A 22,393-nucleotide genomic window follows, 5' to 3' on the forward strand; every position below is an offset into this window, starting at 1 on the left:
GGAGCTTGCTACCCGTGTCCAGTCGTCGACAGAATCGTATGTCGCCTACATACAGGAAGTGCTCGCGCTTTGCCGGAAAGTCGACGAGCACATGACCGAGGTTGACAAGGTGGGCCAGGATGACATAGTCGTGCACTCCACAGAGCCTGAGTGCAACAGCAGTCGAAATTTTGGTTGCTGTGCAAAACTTTTTTTTTATTTTTGGTATGCAAATTTACAGCTAAAATAATTTTGGTGACTCACTAAGGCAAACTGATGACCTGTCTGCTGAATCATGTACCTACAGTCCGTTCACTGAAAAAAGTGCCTTTCAGTTATAACATATTTTGTGACAGTGACTGCAACACATTCTGCATGCCAGCTGGTCTGTTGACGGTGGCATGGCCAAGGAATGCAACACCATGCCAGTCTCTGTTCACAATGTCCATTTTAATGCTCATGCTTTGTGCACACATTGTAGTTTATGCTGGGTTCTTCCACTTAAGTGAGGAAAAAAAATTTCGAAGAAAGGGCCTAGCAAGAGATGCAGCCTTTTATCCGTGTTGTCAATATCAATAGTAGTGATTTTGAGCTGTTGTGGTTCACTGGCAGCTGATGCAGGGTTCAGTTGTGCATCTGATGATGATGACAGGTTTTGGGCACACTTCAGATGCTTGCTCGCTTCCTTGTGTGTCACTTAATAAAAGAGCCTTGTGAATTATGTTTTTTTCTACATACACACAGGTCAACATGAGCCGCAGCCGTCACATTGGTGTGGACAATGGCCGAGCCCTGATCCGTTTCTCAGCACTGTGTGATGTTGGCTCTGCCTCATTTAAGTATGACATGAGACGTCTGACAGAGATTCTGGCTTTCCCCAAAGCCTGGTATCGACGTAGCATCGCTCGCCGCATGTTCCTAGGAGATCCCGCCACAGCAGGCTCAGCTTTTGGTGACCAAGGTGAGTGCAGTTGTCATTCTGTGTCTTGTCATTTTCATTTGGTATTCTTTGTCACCTATACGTACATTTCTCTGCAAGCCGAAGACTCAGCCGAAACGAGTAGCAGCAGTGGAACCCTGTCCCCAAGTCGAGCTGATTCATTCCCCTTTGGAAGCTTGGAGCTTGGCTCACCTGAAGAGGAAGCAGGTGAAGTGCTGTCTACAATTTAATCCTTGTAAAATAGTGACTTTGCACGAAGTAAGCACTTTCCATAGGAGTGAGTGAGTGAGTGAGTGAACTTTATTGGGTCCACAATAGACGCGAGTAAACTCGACGTCACCTGGCTAGGCCCACTGATGGCCCTGATGGCCCTCTCGCGGGCCCTCTGGACTGCCAGGATTTGAGAGGTCTGATCCTGGGCCTTAATAAGCATCATCATTTCCTCTTGGGTGAAAGGGGGTCCGGCAGATGCGCAGCCCCACAGGACATGCCCGAAGTCCGCATAACCACCACACAGGGGGCAGTCGGGGCTTGGGAACCGTTCGGGGTACATTGTGTGCAGTGCTGCAGGGCTTGGGTAAGTGCTGGTTTATAGAAGTCTGAGAGTCACTGCTTGGGCCCTGCACAGTGAGGAGTGCGGCAGAGGCAGGAGTCTTCTTGATAGGTAATTGTGTTTGCATATCTCGTTGTACGAGCAGAGAGGCTCGGGTCGCCCTAGAGAGGACGCATTACCCAGCGCACGGTCGGTCAAATCTCGTGCAGCCGAGTGTTCCTCCTCGTTGGGGTTGAGCGAGGTACCTTCAATGTTTCCAAGGTGCGCAGGAAACCAGGCCATTGAGTGATCTTTGAGGTCTTTGGCGTTTTGGATGATACGTAGGGCCTGGGGTGCCACCATTCCCATCTGAAAGGCCCTGATAGCGGTCTTGGAGTCTGAATAAATTGTGTCGTGTATATCGTCCGTCAATGCAGGAGCGATGGCAACCTGTTCTGCAACGCTGGAACTAGAAGTGCGGATGGTAGCACAGCTGATGATTTTCGAATCATAGTTGATGACCACTGAGGAGAAGGCTTGTTCTTGAGCGTACGAAGCAGCGTCTACGAAGCATGTTCGATCCTTGTCCAAGCGGGCACTGGTGAGCAGAGCTTTACCCCTGGCTCGTCTTCGTCCTTCGTTGTAGGTGGGATGCATATTGCGAGGCATATTGCAAGTCTAGTGGCGCGGCGCTGAAGTCCAAGATTATTAGGGCAAGCCGAATGCCGGTTCTTCCCAAAGAAGACATGAAGATTGTTATTAGACCAAGAGGTGGACTGGATATTTCCAAAATTGGAGCGGCTACGGTGGCTGACGCAATACTTGCAGCCGCCGGCCTCAGCCAGGACGAGCTCTCACAAGACACTCTGTGCCCGAACTTACAGCAAAACATCATGGTGGCCAGCACTCCTAGACGGGAGAATGCCGACCAATACGGCCGTATCAAGCAAATCCTCATCTCAGGCAAGGTCCACGAGCTCAGCGCGTACAAGACAGCCGCGCACTCCACGTGCAAGGGGTAATACGTGGTATACCGTTACAAGACAACCCAGCGACGATAGATGGCAAGATTGTTAACCAGAACAACCCTCTAGCACTGGCAGCCTAGAGAATCGCTCAGACCAGGACCGTCATCATCGCCTTTGACGGGCACCGGGTACCGAATTTTGTCAGGTACGGAACGCTCTTGATGAAATGTTCCCTATATCTAAAGCAAGTGGACGTATGCCATGCCTGCGGAAGACTCGGGCATCGCGCCGATGTCTGTCCAACACCGAGCGACGTCGTCTGCCGGGGATGCGGCCTGCCAAACCCCGATGAGCAGCACCAATGCACCCCAAAATGCAAGATCTGCGGCGGTCCGCACCTTACAGCGGGTAAAGAATGTGCGCATAGATTTAAGACGCCGTACATCGTTCGTCTACGACGCTTCGAGCGTGCCAGACAGCAAGAGCAGCTCCCAACGCCGTCAATTGTTCGATCCTCCGATCCGCCGGCCTCATCCAGCCCCAGCGTTAGGGGCAGAAGACGCTCGCGCTCGAGAGGCCGATCCACAAGCCGACGGGTCTCCAGAAGTCGCTCTGCCTGAAGATCGCGACCCATGTCGCATTCTCCAGCACGCTCCAGCTGCAGAGGCCGCTCCAAGTCCGGCATAGGGAGCGACTCGTCCAACAGGCCACGATCCAAGACCCCCACCTGCGGTAAAGGCAAGTCCTCTCTAACGTGGGCCGATAGGGCCCGTGGCAACCAAACGCAGGCGTCCAACTCCCAGGACTCGCATGACCCGCGTCTCACGAACGAGCTCGAAGAGCTTAGGCATGCCAATGATAGTCTTAGGAAAGAAAACGCTCAGTTCAAGCGTGAAATCAGTCGGCTAGCCGCCGAGATGGCCGAAATACGAAGATTGGCGCTAACACCGCCGGGCTCCTCAGCCCGCCGCTATGGACACGGCGGAGGCCCCGCCCAAGGCAGTTGCAGTGAAGCGTCGCGCCCTGGATGACTCGAGGGGAGACGAGACGGTAGAACTCCTTTCGGAGCTCAAGAATGCCATCTGCAACATACAGACAGGTCTCTCTCACGTACAAGAAATGATCGTGCACCCCCAGCTAGGCCTGGTCGCCCTCAGCACGAGAATACTTAGGCTGGAGGGGACATGCCACGGATTTTTGCCAAGCACATCGACAGCACAAGTCTCAAACTTGCACAGCGTTATTGCCCCACCGACGGAGGGTGCCATCCTGGAGGCGGCACTTTCGCAATCCATCCCCAAGCCCAATCATGGATAACGGAACTAACGTCATAACAATGTGGCAGTGGAATTGCGCAGGATTTGTCAGCAAACGGGCGACCCTGCGGCAATACCTAAAAAGCGTAAAGGACAAACCCCAAATAATCGCCTTGCAAGAAACGATCACATCATCACCCATCAAGCTCCCCGGTTTCCTAACGGTGGCTTCCACTGAAGGGGGAGGGGGGGTCGCTACTCTGGTCAGTAAAAAGTTCACGTGTATTCAGCGAGACCTCGGTCCTGCGGACAATGTGGTCGAGTACGTCATGACCGAATTCCTTGTCAACCCCCCTAAGCGGCGCTTAAGAAGAAATAGTATCTTCATACTCAATGATTACTGCAGACCTAGCGTTCACAGAGCCAGGGTTGGTGGTATTCTCAAGAAGGCTGTGCATTTTGCCGGCTGTCAACCTCTAGTTGTCATGGGGGATTTCAATGCCCAGCATCAGGCGTGGGGCTATCGCACCAATACGAAGAAGGGTAGAGACATATGGCATACGGCAACGGAGGAAGATCTTGCGCTGGTAACCGATAAAGACTTTCCGACAAGGAGAGGGAACTCGGTGTGCCGAGATACAACTCCGGATCTCACCTTTGTCAAGAACCTGGAAAACGTCAAGTGCACCAACGCAGCCATGGACCTCGGTAGCGATCATTGCATCATTGAAGTGGTCATCAAGCTTGCCCGTAACAAGACGAGGACCTTTAAGTTCACTGACTGGGACTTGTTCCGAGCCAACCGCTCCGAGCGCGTCCTCACCCAGGATACAGACCTAGACTCTTGGTGCGACGGGATAAAAGAGGATGTGGCTAGAGCCGCCAAGGAGGTGACAACCGATCTGGAGGTGGACAGGATGGACAGTAGGCTCGCGCATCTGTTGGAAGCCAAGCAGGCACTGCTCGCGCGATGGAAGACTCAGCGCCATAACAGAAGACTACGCAAGAAAATTTCCGAAATCAACAGTACGATAGAGGCTCATTGCAAGGTGCTATGCAAGCAGCAATGGGACGAGCTGTGCGACTCGATGGAGGGCCACCTCAAGACGGGTAAAAGCTGGAGACTCCTCAGGCACCTACTGCACGATGGCAACACCAAGTCCAATCAGAAGAGAGCTTTGGTGAAAGCTGTCCATTTGGCCACCGGCTCGACTCCAGATGAGGCGGTTATGGAGCAGCTCATAGACAAGTACCTGGTGGCCACGGACGATCCAATGCCCCCCCAATTACCCGAGTACGAAGGGCGCGACGCGCCATCGATGGACGAGGATTTTACCGTGGCTGAGGTCAAGCGGGTTCTCGCATCCCTCAACGGCAGATCTGCCCCTGGGCCCGACGGGGTCACCAACAAAATGCTGAAGCATCTCGATGACGACTCAATCGAGTTTCTTACAGACAGGATGAATGAAATCTGGCGCAGCGGCCACATTCCCAAGAGCTGGAAAGCAGCCTACACAGTACTCATACCCAAGCCAGGCAAGGCGCCGAGCATCGACAATCTAAGGCCCATCTCCCTGACGTAATGTGTAGGGAAGATGGCCGAGCACGTCATGCTTAACCGCCTCACTGACCACCTCGAGTCTAAAGAATGCTATACTAACAACATGATTGGCTTTCGGTCGGGGCTCTCGACTCGGGACACCATGAGGCTGATCAAGCACCAGATTATTGACTCCACCTCCGCGGACACTAAGGCAATTCTCGGCTTGGATTTAGAAAAGGCCTTTGACAACATATCGCACGCCTTTATTCTCAAGAGCCTGACAGAGCTTAACGTCGGCAAGCGGGCGTACAATTTCGTGCGCTCCTTCCTTTCCTCGAGGTCCACTAGACTCGGGATTGACGAGTTTTTGACCCACGAAATTCAGCTTGGGCCAAAGGGAACACCTCAAGGAGCGGTGATCTCCCCGACGCTGTTCAACATCCTCATGATCAACCTGTCGAGGGCCTTGAACAAGATCCCTAACATTAACCACACGATCTACGCGGACGACATCACCATCTGGTGCCCCAGCGGATGTGAGGGTCAGATCAAGGGTGCTTTGCAAGAGGCCATCGATGTGATGGAGCGGTATCTCATCCCCACTGGACTAAGGTGCTCGCCCACCAAATCCGAGCTCTTACTCTACAAGAAGAGGCCCAGAGGCGGTTCTCACCGGTCCTGGAAGCCAGCAACGGAGAACCACATTACGTTATTCACTGGTAACGGCTCCCCAGTTCCGCGGGTGGACACTATCAGGATCCTAGGAATGTTTATCGAGTCTAACGGGGCCAATGGAGCCGCCGTCAAATGCATTTGTTCCAAGACCGAAAGCGCCCTCGGACTGATCCGAAGAATTGCCAACAGGTACCGCAGAATCAGGGAGGACAATCTGATCCGGATTATCCACGCATTTGTGCTATGCCACCTCGCTTATTCGGCGGCTATGCACAACTGGCTGGTGTCGGAGCGCAACAAGATCAATGCCCTAATCAGAAGAGTATTCAAGCTTGCCCTTGGCCTTCCCGTCCGAACGCACACAGAAGACCTCCTCAAGTTGGGCATCCACAACACGTTCGAAGAAATTGTTGAAGCCCAAGAGTTTTCTCAGTTTGTCAGACTGTCCGGCACCCCAGCGGGCCGAGCCATACTTGGCATGCTGGGACGTAACCCCACGGTCGTTGGTCCCGACGCTGTGAAGCTGCCCAACGACATAAGATCCAAGATTTCCATACACCAGATGCCTCGCAATATGCAATATGCATATTGCCTATAGGAAAGAATTTTCTAGAAAAGGCCCGAGCTAGTTTATTCTGGCGTGTTACTCTACACAGCGTACTTTGCGTTTCCCCCCCCCCCTTTCCCCTTGAAAGTGGCCACAGTGACCAAAGCAAACGCAGCTCACAGGATGCCATGACATAAGTGCACACTATATTCTGTGGAAGAGCAAGTGCAAGTACACAATCGTATCACAAGACTGCATGGAACTGTGCGCACAATAACGCTATCGACTTTGCAGCACAGCGTTTGGAAAAAAAGGGAACAGAAAAGAGTGATTATGGTGAGGAAAGGAAGACACATGTACATTAATCACATCTCTCTAAAGCCCTAGTATCGTATTCTTCAAATGGTCTAGAACAACACTCATAGCTGTCTTTGCTGCTGCAGAGTCACACCAGGAGCCCAGAATCGCAACTTCTGATAACATGTAAAGATGTCTTATTGTTGGCATAGGTATTTGCTTGCTAGCTTTTCTATTAGGAGAATTGCTTAGATATGTTGGTTTTATGCAATTTCACGTACAACTACTCATCTAAGATTTTTGTAGGAGTGATGCAGGAAATGTTTTTGTTATTTTTTTATGAGTTTGGAAAGTACATGGAGGAAATTACATCAAGAAAGTACATGTACATGGAAAGTTTGGATACATAAGCTTAAGTGGTGAGCATGTGAGGACATAAAGAAAGTAATGATGACAAGCTCTGATGCCACATCATTCATCATACTGCTATCAACAGGGTTTTGTTTTTGTACAGCTTTTAGACACATGGTACAGCACCATATGTTTAGCTAGGTTCAATAGTCACTGTAGACCTGGATCATGGGATTAAGACATCTACAGAATAATAAAAAATGGATTGGAGTGCATGCAGCAAGCATTACATTGTCATGCCCAGCAGCTCACCGCTATCCTTAAAACAAAGCTTGTACTGCCGGAGTGAACAGCCCGCGTGACCGTCAGCGCCACAAAGTGGTACCAGCTATAATCGAGGCAAGAGTGCAGCAATACCTATGTGATACCTGTTGACTGTGTATGTAACCTGCTGTCGCTCCGCTGACCCAGAGAGAGGTGGCGAGTGTGCATCCCCATTTCGGAGTCACATGCACTAGGTCATGGTGGGCCCAACGGCTGTGTCGACGACTCAAAATAAAGGCTGATAATTAGATATCAGTGTCAATATGCTGCTTCGATGACACAAAATAAAGGCTGATAATTAGATATCAGTGTCAATATGCTGCTTCATACTGGAAAAGGGAATCCATGCAGTTTAGCCGGTGCCTTCAGTTCGAATCATGCAGACAATGCCTGCCAGAGTGCCACAAGTGAAGTGGCTCGCCATTATAACAATGGCATGCACAGAAGCGTTGTAATGCAAGATAGCGGCTCATTTTCACAGTCCTGTATCCATGATAAATAAAATTATACATACTTCCTTTTTCAATCACCAAGCAGTGTATTCACATCAATATCTAATCATCAACCTTTCTTAAGACGTATTGGTGGGCTAGTTGGTTAGTCAAGATGGAGTATGGCAGCACACTTTGCAACAACGACGTAACACAGAATGAACAAGTGCGAGCGCTGTACTACAACTGTCAGTTAATTGCTGGATAAGCATACGCATGCGTGGAGCACTTCAGAAAACAGAACGACACAGATTTTTGAACACTCATATGAGCTAACATCCGTCATGCTGCACGAAACTTCTTACTTCACAAGCCTTCATACTTCACAAAAAAAAAAGAAAAAAAAAAGGAGAAAGAAAGCGAGTGAAACACACCATCTGGCATTGCCACATTCAGACGTTCTTTATGTATCTTGTTTATGTATCTTCTTTATGTATTTTTTATCCGCCGCTTATTGAACACGATCTGCGTACTTTCCGCGGGCTAATTTGCCCAATCTTTGTACTTACCGAAATACGCATTGCTTTTCTTACTGTTCCCTCTGCCCATGTTGCGTTATCGTTTTGATCAACGTGTACTGACAGAGGCAGCCCTGGTCGATGTGCCCTCATTCTGCGAATTGCGTGCACTCCCCACCATGAGCAAGGAAGCACATGCAGTAGTGCAGAAGCATTCGCAGAGACAAAGTATGCTACTGCATCAGCCGGGGCAGCCTGTCCTCAATGCGCTTGGCGCTTTTGTGCCAAAAAACAACGAAGTGAGCTGCTCACTTGCACGGCATCGAGCATGAGGGGCTCCGCGGTGCATGTGACATGCTGCACTCCACAGGTCTCTACACCGAATATACCGAATATTTGAAAAAATTTAGCAGTAAATATTTGATTGGTGAAACGAATTATTCTAATGTTCACTATTGGATTTGGTGATATTCGATTATTCGCACACCCCTAAGTCGGAAAGTGTTGGGCATGAAGGTAAGGGACAAGAAGACTATGATGTGAATTAGAGAGAAAATGGGGATAAGTGTTATTCTAGTTCAGATTATGAGAATGAAATAAGATTATGAGAATGAAAAGGCAGATAAACGGGGTCTATAATAGAGTTACAGAATGGGTAAAAGAATGAAAGTACACTTGAGAACAGTAGAGAGCTAGGTGCTGTGAGGAAATTGGGAAAATCACAGGCAGATGGTGTCATCTGGGGGCAAGAATGGGAGATACCGTTGCCCTGCAGTGGACATAGCATCATAGGTTGTGATCGTTGGTTATTATTTTTTGGGTATGTGTGTTCATTGCTAACATGCTTGCTTCCAAATTCTCCTGTGATGTGGAAGTGAAATTACTTTAAAGTAAGTGCGTTTCCTGTCCTTTGTATGGCCTTGTGTGCTGTTTTATTGCGATAGCAATTATATGGACACTTCAACCGGATTTCTGCCGTAGCCGTCGCCGTCGTTGTCGCCGTCGCCGTGAGGTTCCGTATAGATAAAATCTTCACCGCGCGCCGTATGCCCGAGCGGAAGCGTGCGGGGACGCGCACTGTCACGGAGAGCAAACGCACTTAATCTCCCACGCGCAAGCAATGGAAGTGGGAAGCCAGCACCGGAGGGAGCGGGGGGGGGGGGGGAGGGAGGGGGGCACTTTTACTCTGCCAACAACCGTGCTCGCCGCTCGACCGCATCGTCTCTTATCTCTCCCACGCGCAAGCAAGGAAGCGGGAAGCCAGCGCCGGAGGGAGAGGGGGCACTTCTACTCTGCCAACAACCGCGCTCGTCGCTCGCCGCACCGTCTCTTATCTTCACACGGCTCTGACCTTTATGCACTGTGCATTCGCCGCTCAGTTTCTGTTGAAGTGATAGACCGCACGTACCTTCGCCCGCTGCAGTGTATGGGCTTGCTGCCAGCGTTTTGACAGTCGTTGTCTGCAGTCATTCAGTGTTATCTATTCATGTTTGTTTGTGCGCGCTCACACCACGCTTGTTCATTCAGTTAGTAATAGTTGGGCCACATTTTCCAACGCACGCTACACATGTAATGCTGCCCGGATCGGCAGTGCAGCGCTGCAGGTGTGTCCCTTCGCACGCGCGCTGCCCACGGAAAGCGCTTCTCATCAACACCGCCGTTTCACACGCGCCTTCTCGTGGTCATCGAGTCTCTCTTCATGTCGGTCTACTTATGCTGCAGCACACCTGCTTACTTAATCAGCTCATGTTTACTACAATTCATATTGCTACCAAAGCCGCTCACCTTACTTCGTATGACATTGCTGTGTTGCTATCGCATTCATTGCTTCGCCCTTAGGGCGAAACTGTGACATTTTTTACATAAAGAGCCCCTCACCCTGTTTGGACATTGCAAATAGACAAGCATAGTGCGTAAATCATACACTGAGGATTGTGTCTACAAAGTATATCACCGATATATGCTTCAAAAACAGCTGAAAATCCAAACAAGAACACGCATGCTGTTCATCTTGGAGGAGCCACTCAGCCTGCCAGCGAGACGATGTCATGTGTGTTGGTGCTTCTGCATCGCACGCATGGTGCCCGCAGTGTGCCAACAGTAGCAACATAAGATTCCTGTGAAATGCACAGCGCGCAGAACCACCTCCGCAGATGCGCTGTGGAGCAAGGAAATAAAAAAAAAAAAATATGGGAGTTTTGAGAGGGTCATGGCAAAAAGAAAGAAAGGCTCTGACATGAGCGAAAAGACAGAGGATAGACAATTGGAGAGGGTAGCACTTGCTGCGACATACTAGTTTCCAAAGCAAAAAAAAAAACTAGTGTTCTGTTCTGTCCCGTCTGTTTTTTCTTTAACAATTTTTTTAACATTTATTTAAATTCTTGTCAATGGCCCAAATTTACGATAGCGAGGGGCCCTTTATGCCGTGCACCAGCTAGTTCAAGAGCACACATTACCCAAGGCAGTACTTCAGGCTAGTTGATCTGTCTTGCTGGGATCCTAGGCAGCGCTAAATAATACAAGGATGACAACGTAGAATCCCGAATAGTAGATTTCAAATCATCTATCGAATTGAATCAAGATAAAAAAAAGCCAAATATTGAATCGAATATCAAAACATTTTTTATAAAATTTAATTCTTATAGTTTTGGAGCAAGAAAATATGGTACTGCACATGCTCGGAAGTCTCCTAGCATTGCATAACAATAATCGAGCACGCTATCAGTAACTTAGGTACATAGAAATCAAGATATACGGTATTGTCTATTCTTATTAAAGGAAACGCCAAGTTAGTATGCCAGCACTGATTATAGCCATTTCTAGGATATGAAGATCTGGAAAATATTTTTTAGCAATGAATCTGTCGAATAGAATCAAGTGCTTTTTTTTTTTCTCTGAAACTAATGAATTTGTGACGTTCTCTTGTACTGAACACTGTGGGTTCTTGGTGTCACAGGAGACCAACCACCGCAGGTTTGAGCTCGGCGAGCCACAGGGCCGTGTCAGCCGTCGCTTCCAGCAGTAAAACTCTGAGTTGACAGAAACCGTTTATTTAATCCGTCGGCACCAGCACTGCACAAACACCCACGCAGCGGGGAACCAAAGGGGTCCCGCACCAAGGGCGAAAATACAATAACAGGCGCCTATAGCACGTCGCGGCGAGAGCACAGGCTCAAGCTGGGACGTGCCGCTAGGAAAGGTCCCGGCGGCTATGCTACTTGCTCTGGCGATAACCAATGGGTCAATTCGCGAGAGCACGGGCAATCTCCTTCGGCTTGGGCTTTCGGCAAGTGTGACTCAGCGTGGTACGACCTCGCGCGAGCACTAGGCACTGCTTAGCGTCTGGAAAGGATCAGCATAAAATACGCGCTCCCCGCACAGGCAAAGGCACCGTGCGCAAGCTCCAGTCCTAGTCACAAAGGTGTCGGCGGACGAGAGGAAAGCATGTACGTACCGTGCGCTGGTCCCGGAGATAAGACAGCCACGCTCCGCCGCTAGCAGCCGAAACGCGGCCGCCGTGACGTCAGCACCCCGCGCTCACCGCAAACCAACGTGATTGGAGCGCCACCGCTAGAACCGGCTAGGAGCGGACGGGGCTGGCGATGGATGGCAGAAAAGGTGAAGCCCGCGCAATGGTGCCAGCACCTGCCTCAATCCCCACAACACCAATGAGGCTCTCAGTTTAATATTGGATCTGTGTATTGCGGCATTTTTTTATTTATTACATAGAATATTTTGCTTTCCAGTTTTTCTCCCAAAAAAAAGGACTATCCCAACTTTATGACAGGCGGGTTATTGGAAGGCCAATCTGCGCGACTGACAAAAGGATCGCACATCACGTGACTCAATCACTGCTCCACATGTAGCTAGCACTGACGGCTATGCATTTTTCGCTTGTGAGGTGGTAGTTCGTCTTTCCGAGCGTCGCGCAGCTGCTGCAAGTAGAGCTGCGTCAATTTGGCACCAAACAGTAACTTTATTTTCTGCCACCCGATGAAGTAGCGCTGATTAGGCCTAATGGCCTAGGCAGTGTAGCCGTGACAATAATTTTCCGCTGGATGATGTGGTAACGAGCTGCAAGCCATCGCAGAATGTTTGTACGGGTGGCTAATCAGTGATCAGTTCCAAGATCATGCATGTGGGTTAGATTTCAATTTTTGTGCAGGTGGCTTATCATAGATTGGTCCTGAGATCATGCGTGCGGGTTAGATTGACAGTTCTTGAAGTGGCTTTGAAGTTTGTCGCCATGTATCCAACACGATCTGCGTGCCTATCAGCGACTAATGGGCCTGATCTTCTCACATGGTTTTGTACTTTACAAAATATGCGCTGCTTTTGTTGTCGTTTCCTCTGTCCGCGATACATTGTCATTTGGATTGGTCGTGTCGACCCGGATGAACCTTGTACCGATATAGGTGGCCCTTTCCGACGGGGCACCGTTCCGTGAATTTCAGTTGGGGCAATGTGCCAATGTTGAGGAGTACTCAGAGTGACAAAGTCCGCTACCGCATCGGCCAGGGCGGCCCATCCGTGGCACACTCAGCCCGTCCGTGGCACTGCAAGGGTCTATGCACAGAATATATCGGAAAATTGAATAGTAGATATTCGATTTGTGAATTGAATTATTTGAACGTTTGCTATTTGATTTGATTCAGTGATATTCTAGTATTTGCATACCCCTACTTTTTAGCACTACCTAGTGTCACCGTGCATATGTATCATGATGCTAGTAATCTTCATGGCTTTTAACTGCACTTAAGCTCAAGGCAGCCACGAGTGGAATGTTTCAGCTAGCTGCAAATTAGGTTATCTACTTCTTCGAAAGGGCAGGTTTATTCAGGTGCAGGTTCCTCTCCTCAACCCTGTGTCTAACATGCAAGTAAAACTGTGCTTTTCTAATTGTAATTACCACTAAGGAAGTTGCGTTCTGCTGACATCCACTGCAGCAGTCTTTTGTGTAATAGCTTTTAACACATACCTCTTGCTCTGTTTCTCTAGCTCCCTCTCCTCAAGAACGGCCAGCACCTCCCAGGGGTCAAGCATGGGAGACACTTCTGCTGTATGCTTTGAACCTGTCCCGTCTTAATGTTCATATGAACATGGGCAACGTTATGGGCAATACTTCGTGAGTACACTGGTTGTGTTTGCCAAAAGAATAACACGAAACTAATGATTTCTGCCAAAGCAGGTTTGCGCAAGTTCTATATCAACGGGTCTGGCAGCGCTGCTTTACCACTGACACCATTCCACATAAACCTCCATATAATGAGCCTGTCAATAAGCCAAAATACATATAACAAAATTGTTTTCATTTAGCAATCTTAACACCATGGATCTTTTCCTAATATTTAGCGAAGCACGGAATACAGTCAAACCCAGATATATCGAACCTGAGCGGGATCACAAAAAAAGAAAGGTCAATATATAGGTAATTCGGTGTATAAAATAACAATTTTATACAAAAAATGTTCAAGGGGATTTTACAGCTGTTAATTATATACAATAATTTGTTATATGTGGGTTCGATATACTATCCGGGTTCGACTGTAGCATACCACAGTTTTGATTTAACAGTCCATGAACAATTATGAATAGAATTCTGGAAGAAATTGGACCAATAATTACAGGATAAAAATCATTATCGTGTGAAGTGGAAACTGTGTTGAGAGTAGAGCACTGCCACAGTGTATCTGCTGCTCTTTTACAAGAAAAAATTAAAAAAGAATTTCTTCCATGCTGGGAGAAATTGAAGCCAATTGATATATAATCTGATAATCTTGTCTGACTATATATTCACACATGGGCCAGGTGTGGACTTCTCGGCGGCAGTGCTAGATTGAACAGCTTGTCCAGAGTGAATTGCAAGAACAGGCCCAGTTGCATACATGCTTCATAGATGATGCCTCTCTGCGGAGACAATATGGTGTGTCGCTACATTGCTTCAATGCTGATCGCATTAACGTAGACATTATGGCTTCAGCTACGTGCATGCTTCAGCTACGTGCATACTGAAGCATGCACGTAGCTGAAGCTATAGCAACAAAAGAAAACAAAACATTGTCCAAAACATAATTCATTATTTGCACGCATCCTTTCATGCATTGATGTGGCTAGTAAGCACCTACCATAGGTGGAGGATAGAGCGCACCACCTTGCTATCAATTGTGCCAATGTGAAAACCATACTGGGCACACCCCATTCATACTCGTAATCTTGCAAGGTATGTGCCAATGGCCAGTTAGAATGCCAACCCAAAGTGAGCTTTCATGCACCCTAGTAGGGATGCGAAGAGAGCGAGAGAAAGCTCTTCATTGAAATGCATGCCGGCGCCTACATGCTACTCAGCATAGGGAACAGGATCGAGGACAGAATGGCTCCAGGAGGAGGAGGGCGAGAAAGGAAAAAAAAAAAAAAAACCAAGTCCAACTATGTCCTTCTCGCGAAAACATTCAAATTTTTGCTTTTCTTACGTCCTAAATAACACCGCCGTACCTCTGACATCGTCCTATAAGTACCTTGGCATTGAACTTACAACTAATCTTTCCTGGAATACACACATAACAGCTATCTGCGCAAAGGCTTCAAAAACTCTGGGTTATCTCCAACGGAACTTGCGAAAATCCCATGCTACAGTTCGAAAATTAGCATATCAGACTTTTGTTCGCCCACAATTAGAATTTGCGTCATCAGTATGGTCACCACATCAAAATTATTTAGTTGATATGCTGGAATCAATTCAAAACAGAGCATCGCGCTTCATCACAAGTAAATACGACAGAACTTGCAGCGTAACTAAGATTAAAGCAGATATTGCGCTCCAGCCACTTGAAACTCGTCGCACGATTAGTCTTCTTTGCCTTTTCCATAGATACGTTCATGGTAATCGACCTCATGTGTTGCCCCTTGAAGTACCCGCACGCACGTCACGTCGCCTTAACAATAGCTATAGTTTCATGTGCTTATTTGGCAATACACTGTCATTTAACGCATCAGCACTGCCACGTGTCATAACCGTATGGAACAGTCTTCCTGATAACATTGTGTGCCTAACAAATCGGGAAGCCTTTCGCGAAGAATTGCAAAGTTTCCTGTAGAAACATTGTATAAGGATGTTATTGACCGGCTTTCCTTCCCTGTTTTTCATACTTGTATTTTTGTATTTTTTATGTTTAAGAGTATATTAATGTGTTTACGCTGTCTAAAGCTTAGCCTATACAAACTTTTTTTTTTTGAACTTTGCTTTACCCATCTTGTGACGGCCTGTATTAACATTTATATTGTTTACTTCTGTCGAAACACTTACTCTGTGTCCCCCCTTTCTCTATGCCCTTAAATGGGCCTGTAAGGTATTTTAAATAAATAAATAAAAAATATATAATCATGATATGTACAGGTGAGACAAAGGTGATGGTGTTAATGCAAACTGGCTAGAGTTCCTCAATCAAGCCAATGACTTCAATGAATATACAAGTTAGTTTTAAAGCTTGTTGTTGCTTTGTAAAGCTTGTTGTTGCTTTGTAAAGCTTGTTGTTGCTTTGTAAAGCTTGTTGTTGCTTTGATGGAGAAGGCATCGAACCTAGTAGTCTTCCTAGATCTAGTGGTTCTTGGGAAGCAGACCCCATTCTACTGAAATAACAAGGTCTCTCATCTCTGTAACCTGGACATTCCAACAAAATGTGTTCCACAGTTTCTAACGCACCACAGTTTCTAATGCACCACAGCTCCAAGTAGCTATTGGTGAATGCGGTGTTCAGACAGAAGTCGACAATCTAGTGGCTCAACGACAGAAAGCTGAGCTAGTTGGTAAGGGTTCATAATGCAAAAAAGGTAAGGCGTGCAGACACGGACATAAGAGGAGAGAAGTGGACAACACGAACGCCACTGTGTGTTGTGTTGTCCAGTTCTCTCCTCTTGTGTCCGTGTCTGAATGCCTTACCTTTTTTGCATTAGTGTCTCAAGGTGACAGGAAAGCTGATATCGACGAAGAATGCATGGTTTCATGCTGTGCCATGAGTGATATTTCTCAACCTTATGGATCACTACATCGTTGTAATAGACAAGATGGCAGCCCAGTGCTGGCAAGCTATGATGATGCATGGGTAGAAAGCACGATGTCATCCAATGGCAACCATGCTAACATGAAGCGGGGTCCATGCCAGTGCTCTCTCAACACAGTCTCCACTTCACACGATAATGATTTTGATCCTGTAATTATTGGTCCAATTTCTTCCAGAATTCTATTCATAATTGTTCATTTACAAGATGATATTCCAGGAACCTGTGAAAGGCTCTTTACTGCATACACATAGAAATGTCAATTTAATGAAAATCACAATTTAGTAAACTTTATTGATGCAAGTGCAGCTCCTTGTTATAACGAGCTTTATATGTGTATGTTCAGCAAATGCAAATTCCAAGATTTTTTGGATAAATATTTATAAATTAGCACAACATGTTAAGTGAGAACTGTAAATTGTTCTGACCGTGCATACTGAAGCTATAAGCAAAAGCAGGAATGACTTGACATTTGGTGCTTACAACATGCATCAGATTTTTTGAAGGAAAGGCATGAAGAACAAAATGCTTGGCTGAACTGTGTTTGTGTCTTGGTGTCTTAAGGCTGATAAATTTATATTCTTACAAAATGAAAGTTGTGGTAGAGCTAGTGTGAGCTGTTCTCAACCCATTACTTCTACAAGCAAAACAAATACAATTCCAGCAGGGCCCATCTCATGATGAATGTCAACGTTAATTCGATCAGCATTGAAGCAATGTAGCGACACACCATATTGTCTCCGCAGAGAGGCATCATCTATGAAGCGTGTATGCAGCTGGGCCTGTTCTTGCAGTTCACTCTGGACAAGCTGTGCAATCTAGCACTGCCGCCGCGAAGTCCACACCTGGCCCATGTGTGAATATATAGTCAGACAAGATTATCAGATTATATATCAATTATGTTCGATTTCGCCCAGCATGGAAGAAATTCTTTTTTAATTTTTTCTCGTTCAAGAGCAGCAGGTACACTGTGGCAGATGCCCAGTGATCCAAGTTGGTGTCAAAAAGGTTTAGTGAAGAACGGCACATACCCAGTGACCCAAGTTGGTGTCAAAAAGGTTCATTCAAGGGCAGCACGTATCCTTTGGCACTTTCCCAGTGATCTAAGCTGGTGTCGAAAAGGTTCATTGAAGAACGGCACATACCCAGTGGCACATACCCAGTGTCCCAAGTTGGTGTCAAAAAGATTAATTCAAGGGCAGCACGAATCCTGTGGAAGCTGGTGTTGAAAAGATTTGTAGCGCCTCAGCATGCGGCGCCCGTCAAGGAAGAAGAAGTTGGCATTCGACGGCGCGGCAGGTGCAGAGCGAGAATAAAAAAATCAGTTCGAAAACTCAATGCTGTCAGGGCTGGATCTTTCTCGTGTTAGCTCCGACAGTTAATGGTGATAAAGAACACGCAACCCCAACCATCCCGCATGGATCCCGCCGGCTCTTCCACCCAGCCTACCGGTCCTGACGCCCAAGAACACGCCAGACCTAGCAGTGCTGCGGTGGCTGCGATCCAACACGTCAACCTGCCACCATTTTGGCCAAACAACCCCTTCACATGGTTACTGCAGGTCGAGGCGCACTTCCGTCTACGGCAAATCACCAGCCAACAGACCAGGTACTGGCATTTGGTGTCCTCCTTACCTCCGGACGTAACCGAAGACTTCGCAGATATTTTAGCTTTGCCGCACCCGAGTCATCCCTACGACACGTTGAAGGAAGCTATCATTTCCCGTAAGTCCGAGTCTGAACACAGAAGACTCTAACAGCTCATCACGGCCACAGAGCTCGGTGACCGTCGCCCATCCCAGCTCCTGTGACGCATGCGCCAGCTCATTGGCGGGACCTCCGCCCCTCAAGAGGAGAAGCTGTTGCGAGAGTTGTTCCTCCAGCGCTTACCGCAGAGCATGGTCCCGGTCCTCGTCGCTACAGGAGATGTCCCAGTAGACACGCTCGCTGAAATGGCTGATCGAGTAGCAGACTACTCGCGGGCACATAGCCTCAACGCCGTGACCACGTCGCCACGGGCCACCGCTGCAGACCCCGCGTTCGCGAGCATCGACAACCGTTTGGACGCCCTTGTCAGGCGTCTCGATGACTTCGTACCTGCGCATCGCCAATCGGCATCCAGGTTCCAGTTCCACAGTCGCTCCTCGACGTCTCCACGCTCTCCGGGACTTCAGACAACCGATGCGCCACGGGACGGCTTGTCCTCGACCATGTGCTGGTACCACCGCCGATTTGGGGCCTCTGCTCACAAGTGCGCTCGCCTGTGCTCCTGGTCGGGAAATGCGACGACCGGCCACTGACGGCGGCAAGTGGTACTGGTCGAAAGTCATGCCGCCTTTTCCATGTTTCCGATAAGATCACTGGCGCTTGCTTCCTCGTCGACACAGGAGCCCAGGTTAGCGTCATACCGGCCTCCTGTGCAGATCGCCGTCACAACGAACAGACCTGCCCACTCCAAGCGACCAACAACTCCACCATTCCCACATACGGCCAACGCTCTCTTACACTTGACCTTGGACTACGCCGTACGTTCCGCTGGCTTTTCATCCTCGCTGACGTCTCGCAAGCTGTTCTTAGAGCTGAATTCCTCAGTTTTTTCAACCTTGCTGTGGACATGCATGCTCATCGCCTCATCGATCTCAACACACGCCTATCCATCAACGGTATACTCTACACTTCCTCGTCAACGAGCCTTCGAGCTCTCACACCTGCTTCGCCGTATGCAAAAATACTCTCTGACTTCCCCAACATCACGAAGCCGCACACCAGAGAGTCACCGGTGAAGCATTCCGTCACTCACCACATTGTGGCCACTGGACCTCCCGTTTTTACAAGGCCTCGTCGACTATCTGGAGAACGCCTCACCATCGCCCGCCGTGAGTTTGAGCACATGCTTGAACTTGGCATTGTGCGGCCTTCCTCCAGCAACTGGGCATCGCCACTCCACATGGTGCCAAAGAAAGATCCTGGTGACTGGGGACCATGTGGGGATTACCGCGCTCTCAATGCCCACACCTTACCAGACCGCTACCCACTTACTCACATACAGGATTTCACATCAAATTTGGCTGGGTGCACGATCTTCTCTAAGATTGACACTAAGTCAATCTTAGAGAAGATCGTGCACCCAGCCAAATTTGATGTGAAATCCTGTATGTGAGGAAGTGGGTAGCGGTCTGGTAAGGTGTGGGCATTGAGAGCGCGGCTTACCATCAGGCTTACCATCAGGCTTACTATCAGATTCCTGTAGAACCCGCTGACATTCCAAAGACGGCCATCACCACCCCATTTGGTCTGTTCGAATATCTAAGGATGCCTTTTGGACTGCGCAACGCAGCACAGACTTTTCAGCGCACTATCAACAAGGTCACGCGAGGTCTTGATTTCGTATTTGCCTACCTTGATGACCTCCTGGTCGCAAGCTCATCGGGCCCTGAGCATGAAGACCACCTGCGCACCCTGTTTCATCGTCTGGATGATTACGGCTTCGTCATTAATCCCAATAAGTGCGTCTTTGGCGTCGCTACAATCGAGTTCTTAGGCCACCTTGTCACTCCACAGGGTATCCAACCGCTCGCCAGCAAAGTGAAGGCTATCCAAGACTTTCCACCCCCGACATCAATGAAACGACTCCGAGAATTCCTGGGCTTACTAAACTTCCATCGCCGCTTTCTTCCTAAGTGTGCCACTTTCCTAAAGCCCTTGACCGACCTATTAGCCATAAAAATGACCCGGCTGCGCCACTGGAATGGACCGACGATGCCACATCTGCCTTCGCCACTGCTAAAAAGGCTCTGGCAGACGCCACCATGCTCATACATCCCGTTCCTGATGCCCCAATTCGTCTCATCACCGATGCATCGAGTGTGGCAGTTGGCACTGTTCTCAAGCAGCACGCATCAGGTTGGCAGCCCCTTGGTTTTTTCTCGCAAAAACTCAAACCACCGGAAGAAAAATACAGTACATTTGCCCGAGAACTCCTTGCGGTATACCTCGCCATCAAACATTTCCGCCATTTACTGGAGGGCCGGGACTTTTATGTCATTACAGACCACAAGCCCCTGACGTTTACCTTCCATCGCAATCACGGCAATTACACTGCAAGGAGATCCGTCAACTATGCTTTATTTCCGAGTTCACCGTGGATCTCAGACACGTCCACGGGCTGGAAAATGCCGCCGCTGATGCACTCTCACGCATCGATGCCTTGTCGACGCAGCCACCACTAGACATGGAAGAGCTAGCAGCTGCCCAGAGGAACGATCCTGCGCTGCATAGTCTTCGCTCTTCATCCACGTCTCTATCTTTCACGGAGTGCCTGCTTCTATTTTCTACCTCATTAATAATGTGCGAAACATCTACTGGTGTTTCTCGGCCCTTCGTGCCTACAGCTTTTCGTCGTGCAATATTTGATCAATTGCACAACATGAGCCATCCGGGTATTCGTGTGACCCAGAAGCTAGTCACATCTCATTTCCTTTGGCCAAGCATCAATGCTGACGTCCGACGCTGGGCACGAACCTGCCTTCATTGCCAGCATGTTAAAATTCACCGTCACACGGTCACGGCACCATCCCTCTTTCCGCCTCCCGACGCCAGGTTTTCCCACGTTCATCTCGACATCGTCGGCCCTCTTCCACCATCACAAGGGGCCTGTTACCTACGGACATGTGTGGATCGCTTCACCAGGTGGCCGGAAGCGTTTCCCATTTCCGACATTACAGCACCGACAGTGGCTAAGGCTTTCACAAACGGCTGGGTATCACGCTTTGGATGCCCTTCTGTCGTCACCACTGATCGCGGTCGTCAATTTCAATCGGCCCTTTTCGCCGCACTTGCCAGTATCTTGGGCATTCGACACATCCACACGATTGCCTACCATCCTTCAGCCAATGGCATGGTCGAACGGCTTCATCGACAACTGAAAGCTGCCCTCACTGCTCACCAGCCAAGAGAATGTTGGCTTGATCACCTCCCCTTCGTACTTCTGGGCATCCGATCAGCATTGAAGACGGATCTCGGCTGCTCATCAACCGAACTAGTCTATGGCGTGTCCCTGCGTCTTCCAGGGAAATTCTTTGAGCCGTCGTCGCTCCCTTCCACTCATGATGCCTCCACGTACATTCGAGAGCTGCGCACCACGTTTCACGACCTTGCTCCTGTAATTCCTGCCGACCGACACCCCCAATCTGTCTTCGTCGGCCAGGATCTGCATGACTGCAGTCACGTCTTCGTTCGGCGTGACCAAATACGGCCACCACTCACACCGGCCTATGATGGCCCATTTCACGTACTCCATCGTACACCTAAGACATTCGCGCTGGACATCAACGGCCGTGAAGACGTCGTGGCTGCCGATCGACTAAAACCTGCATACATTGCTGCTCTCGTGTCCGTGGAGCTTCCATCTCCAGTCTGGATGCCCACATCCAAGCACGTTCACTGGGAGACTCCAATGGCTCACGCTCTACGGGTGGGAGCTCTGTAGCGCCTCAGCATGCGGCGCCCGTCAAGGAAGAAGAAGTTGGCATTCGACCGTGCGGCAGGTGCAGAGCGAGAATAAAAAAATCAGTTCGAAAACTCAACGCTGTCAGGGCTGGATCTTTCTCGTGTTAGCTCCGACAGATTCATTGAAGAACAGCACATACCCAGTGGCACATACCCAGTGACCCAAGTTGGTTCCAAAAAGGTTTAGTGAAGAACGGAACATACCCAGTGGGCACATGCCTAGTGGCACATGCCCAGTAGCACATGCCCAGTGGCACATACCCAGTGGCACATACCCCGTGACCCAAGTTGGTGTAAAAGAGGTTCATTCAAGAGCAGCACATATCCTGTGGCACATGCCCAGTGATCCAAGCGGGTGTCAAAAAGGCTATTCAGAAAGTTTCACATTAATTTTCGTTCCTTAAGATAACCCGGGTGACAAGTCCACCAACACAACAACACCATGCATGTGCCCCACCCCCCTTCCTCTC

The 22,393-nt window shown here is 48.8% G+C and overlaps 1 protein-coding gene across 1 annotated transcript in view; it reads left to right on the plus strand.

Annotated features, from left to right (window-relative positions):
- LOC119448019 (transmembrane protein KIAA1109 homolog) overlaps positions 1-22,393 on the plus strand; it is a 431,927-nt gene that overhangs the window by 360,577 nt on the left and 48,957 nt on the right. The window contains exons 25-27 of the mRNA XM_049665124.1: positions 724-940; positions 1,019-1,126; positions 13,360-13,486. Of these exons, the coding sequence (XP_049521081.1) occupies positions 724-940; positions 1,019-1,126; positions 13,360-13,486 (452 nt within the window). The remainder of the gene's footprint in view (positions 1-723; positions 941-1,018; positions 1,127-13,359; positions 13,487-22,393) is intronic.

Source organism: Dermacentor silvarum, chromosome 4 (assembly GCF_013339745.2).
Source record: "Dermacentor silvarum isolate Dsil-2018 chromosome 4, BIME_Dsil_1.4, whole genome shotgun sequence".
Lineage (NCBI taxonomy): Eukaryota > Metazoa > Arthropoda > Arachnida > Ixodida > Ixodidae > Dermacentor > Dermacentor silvarum.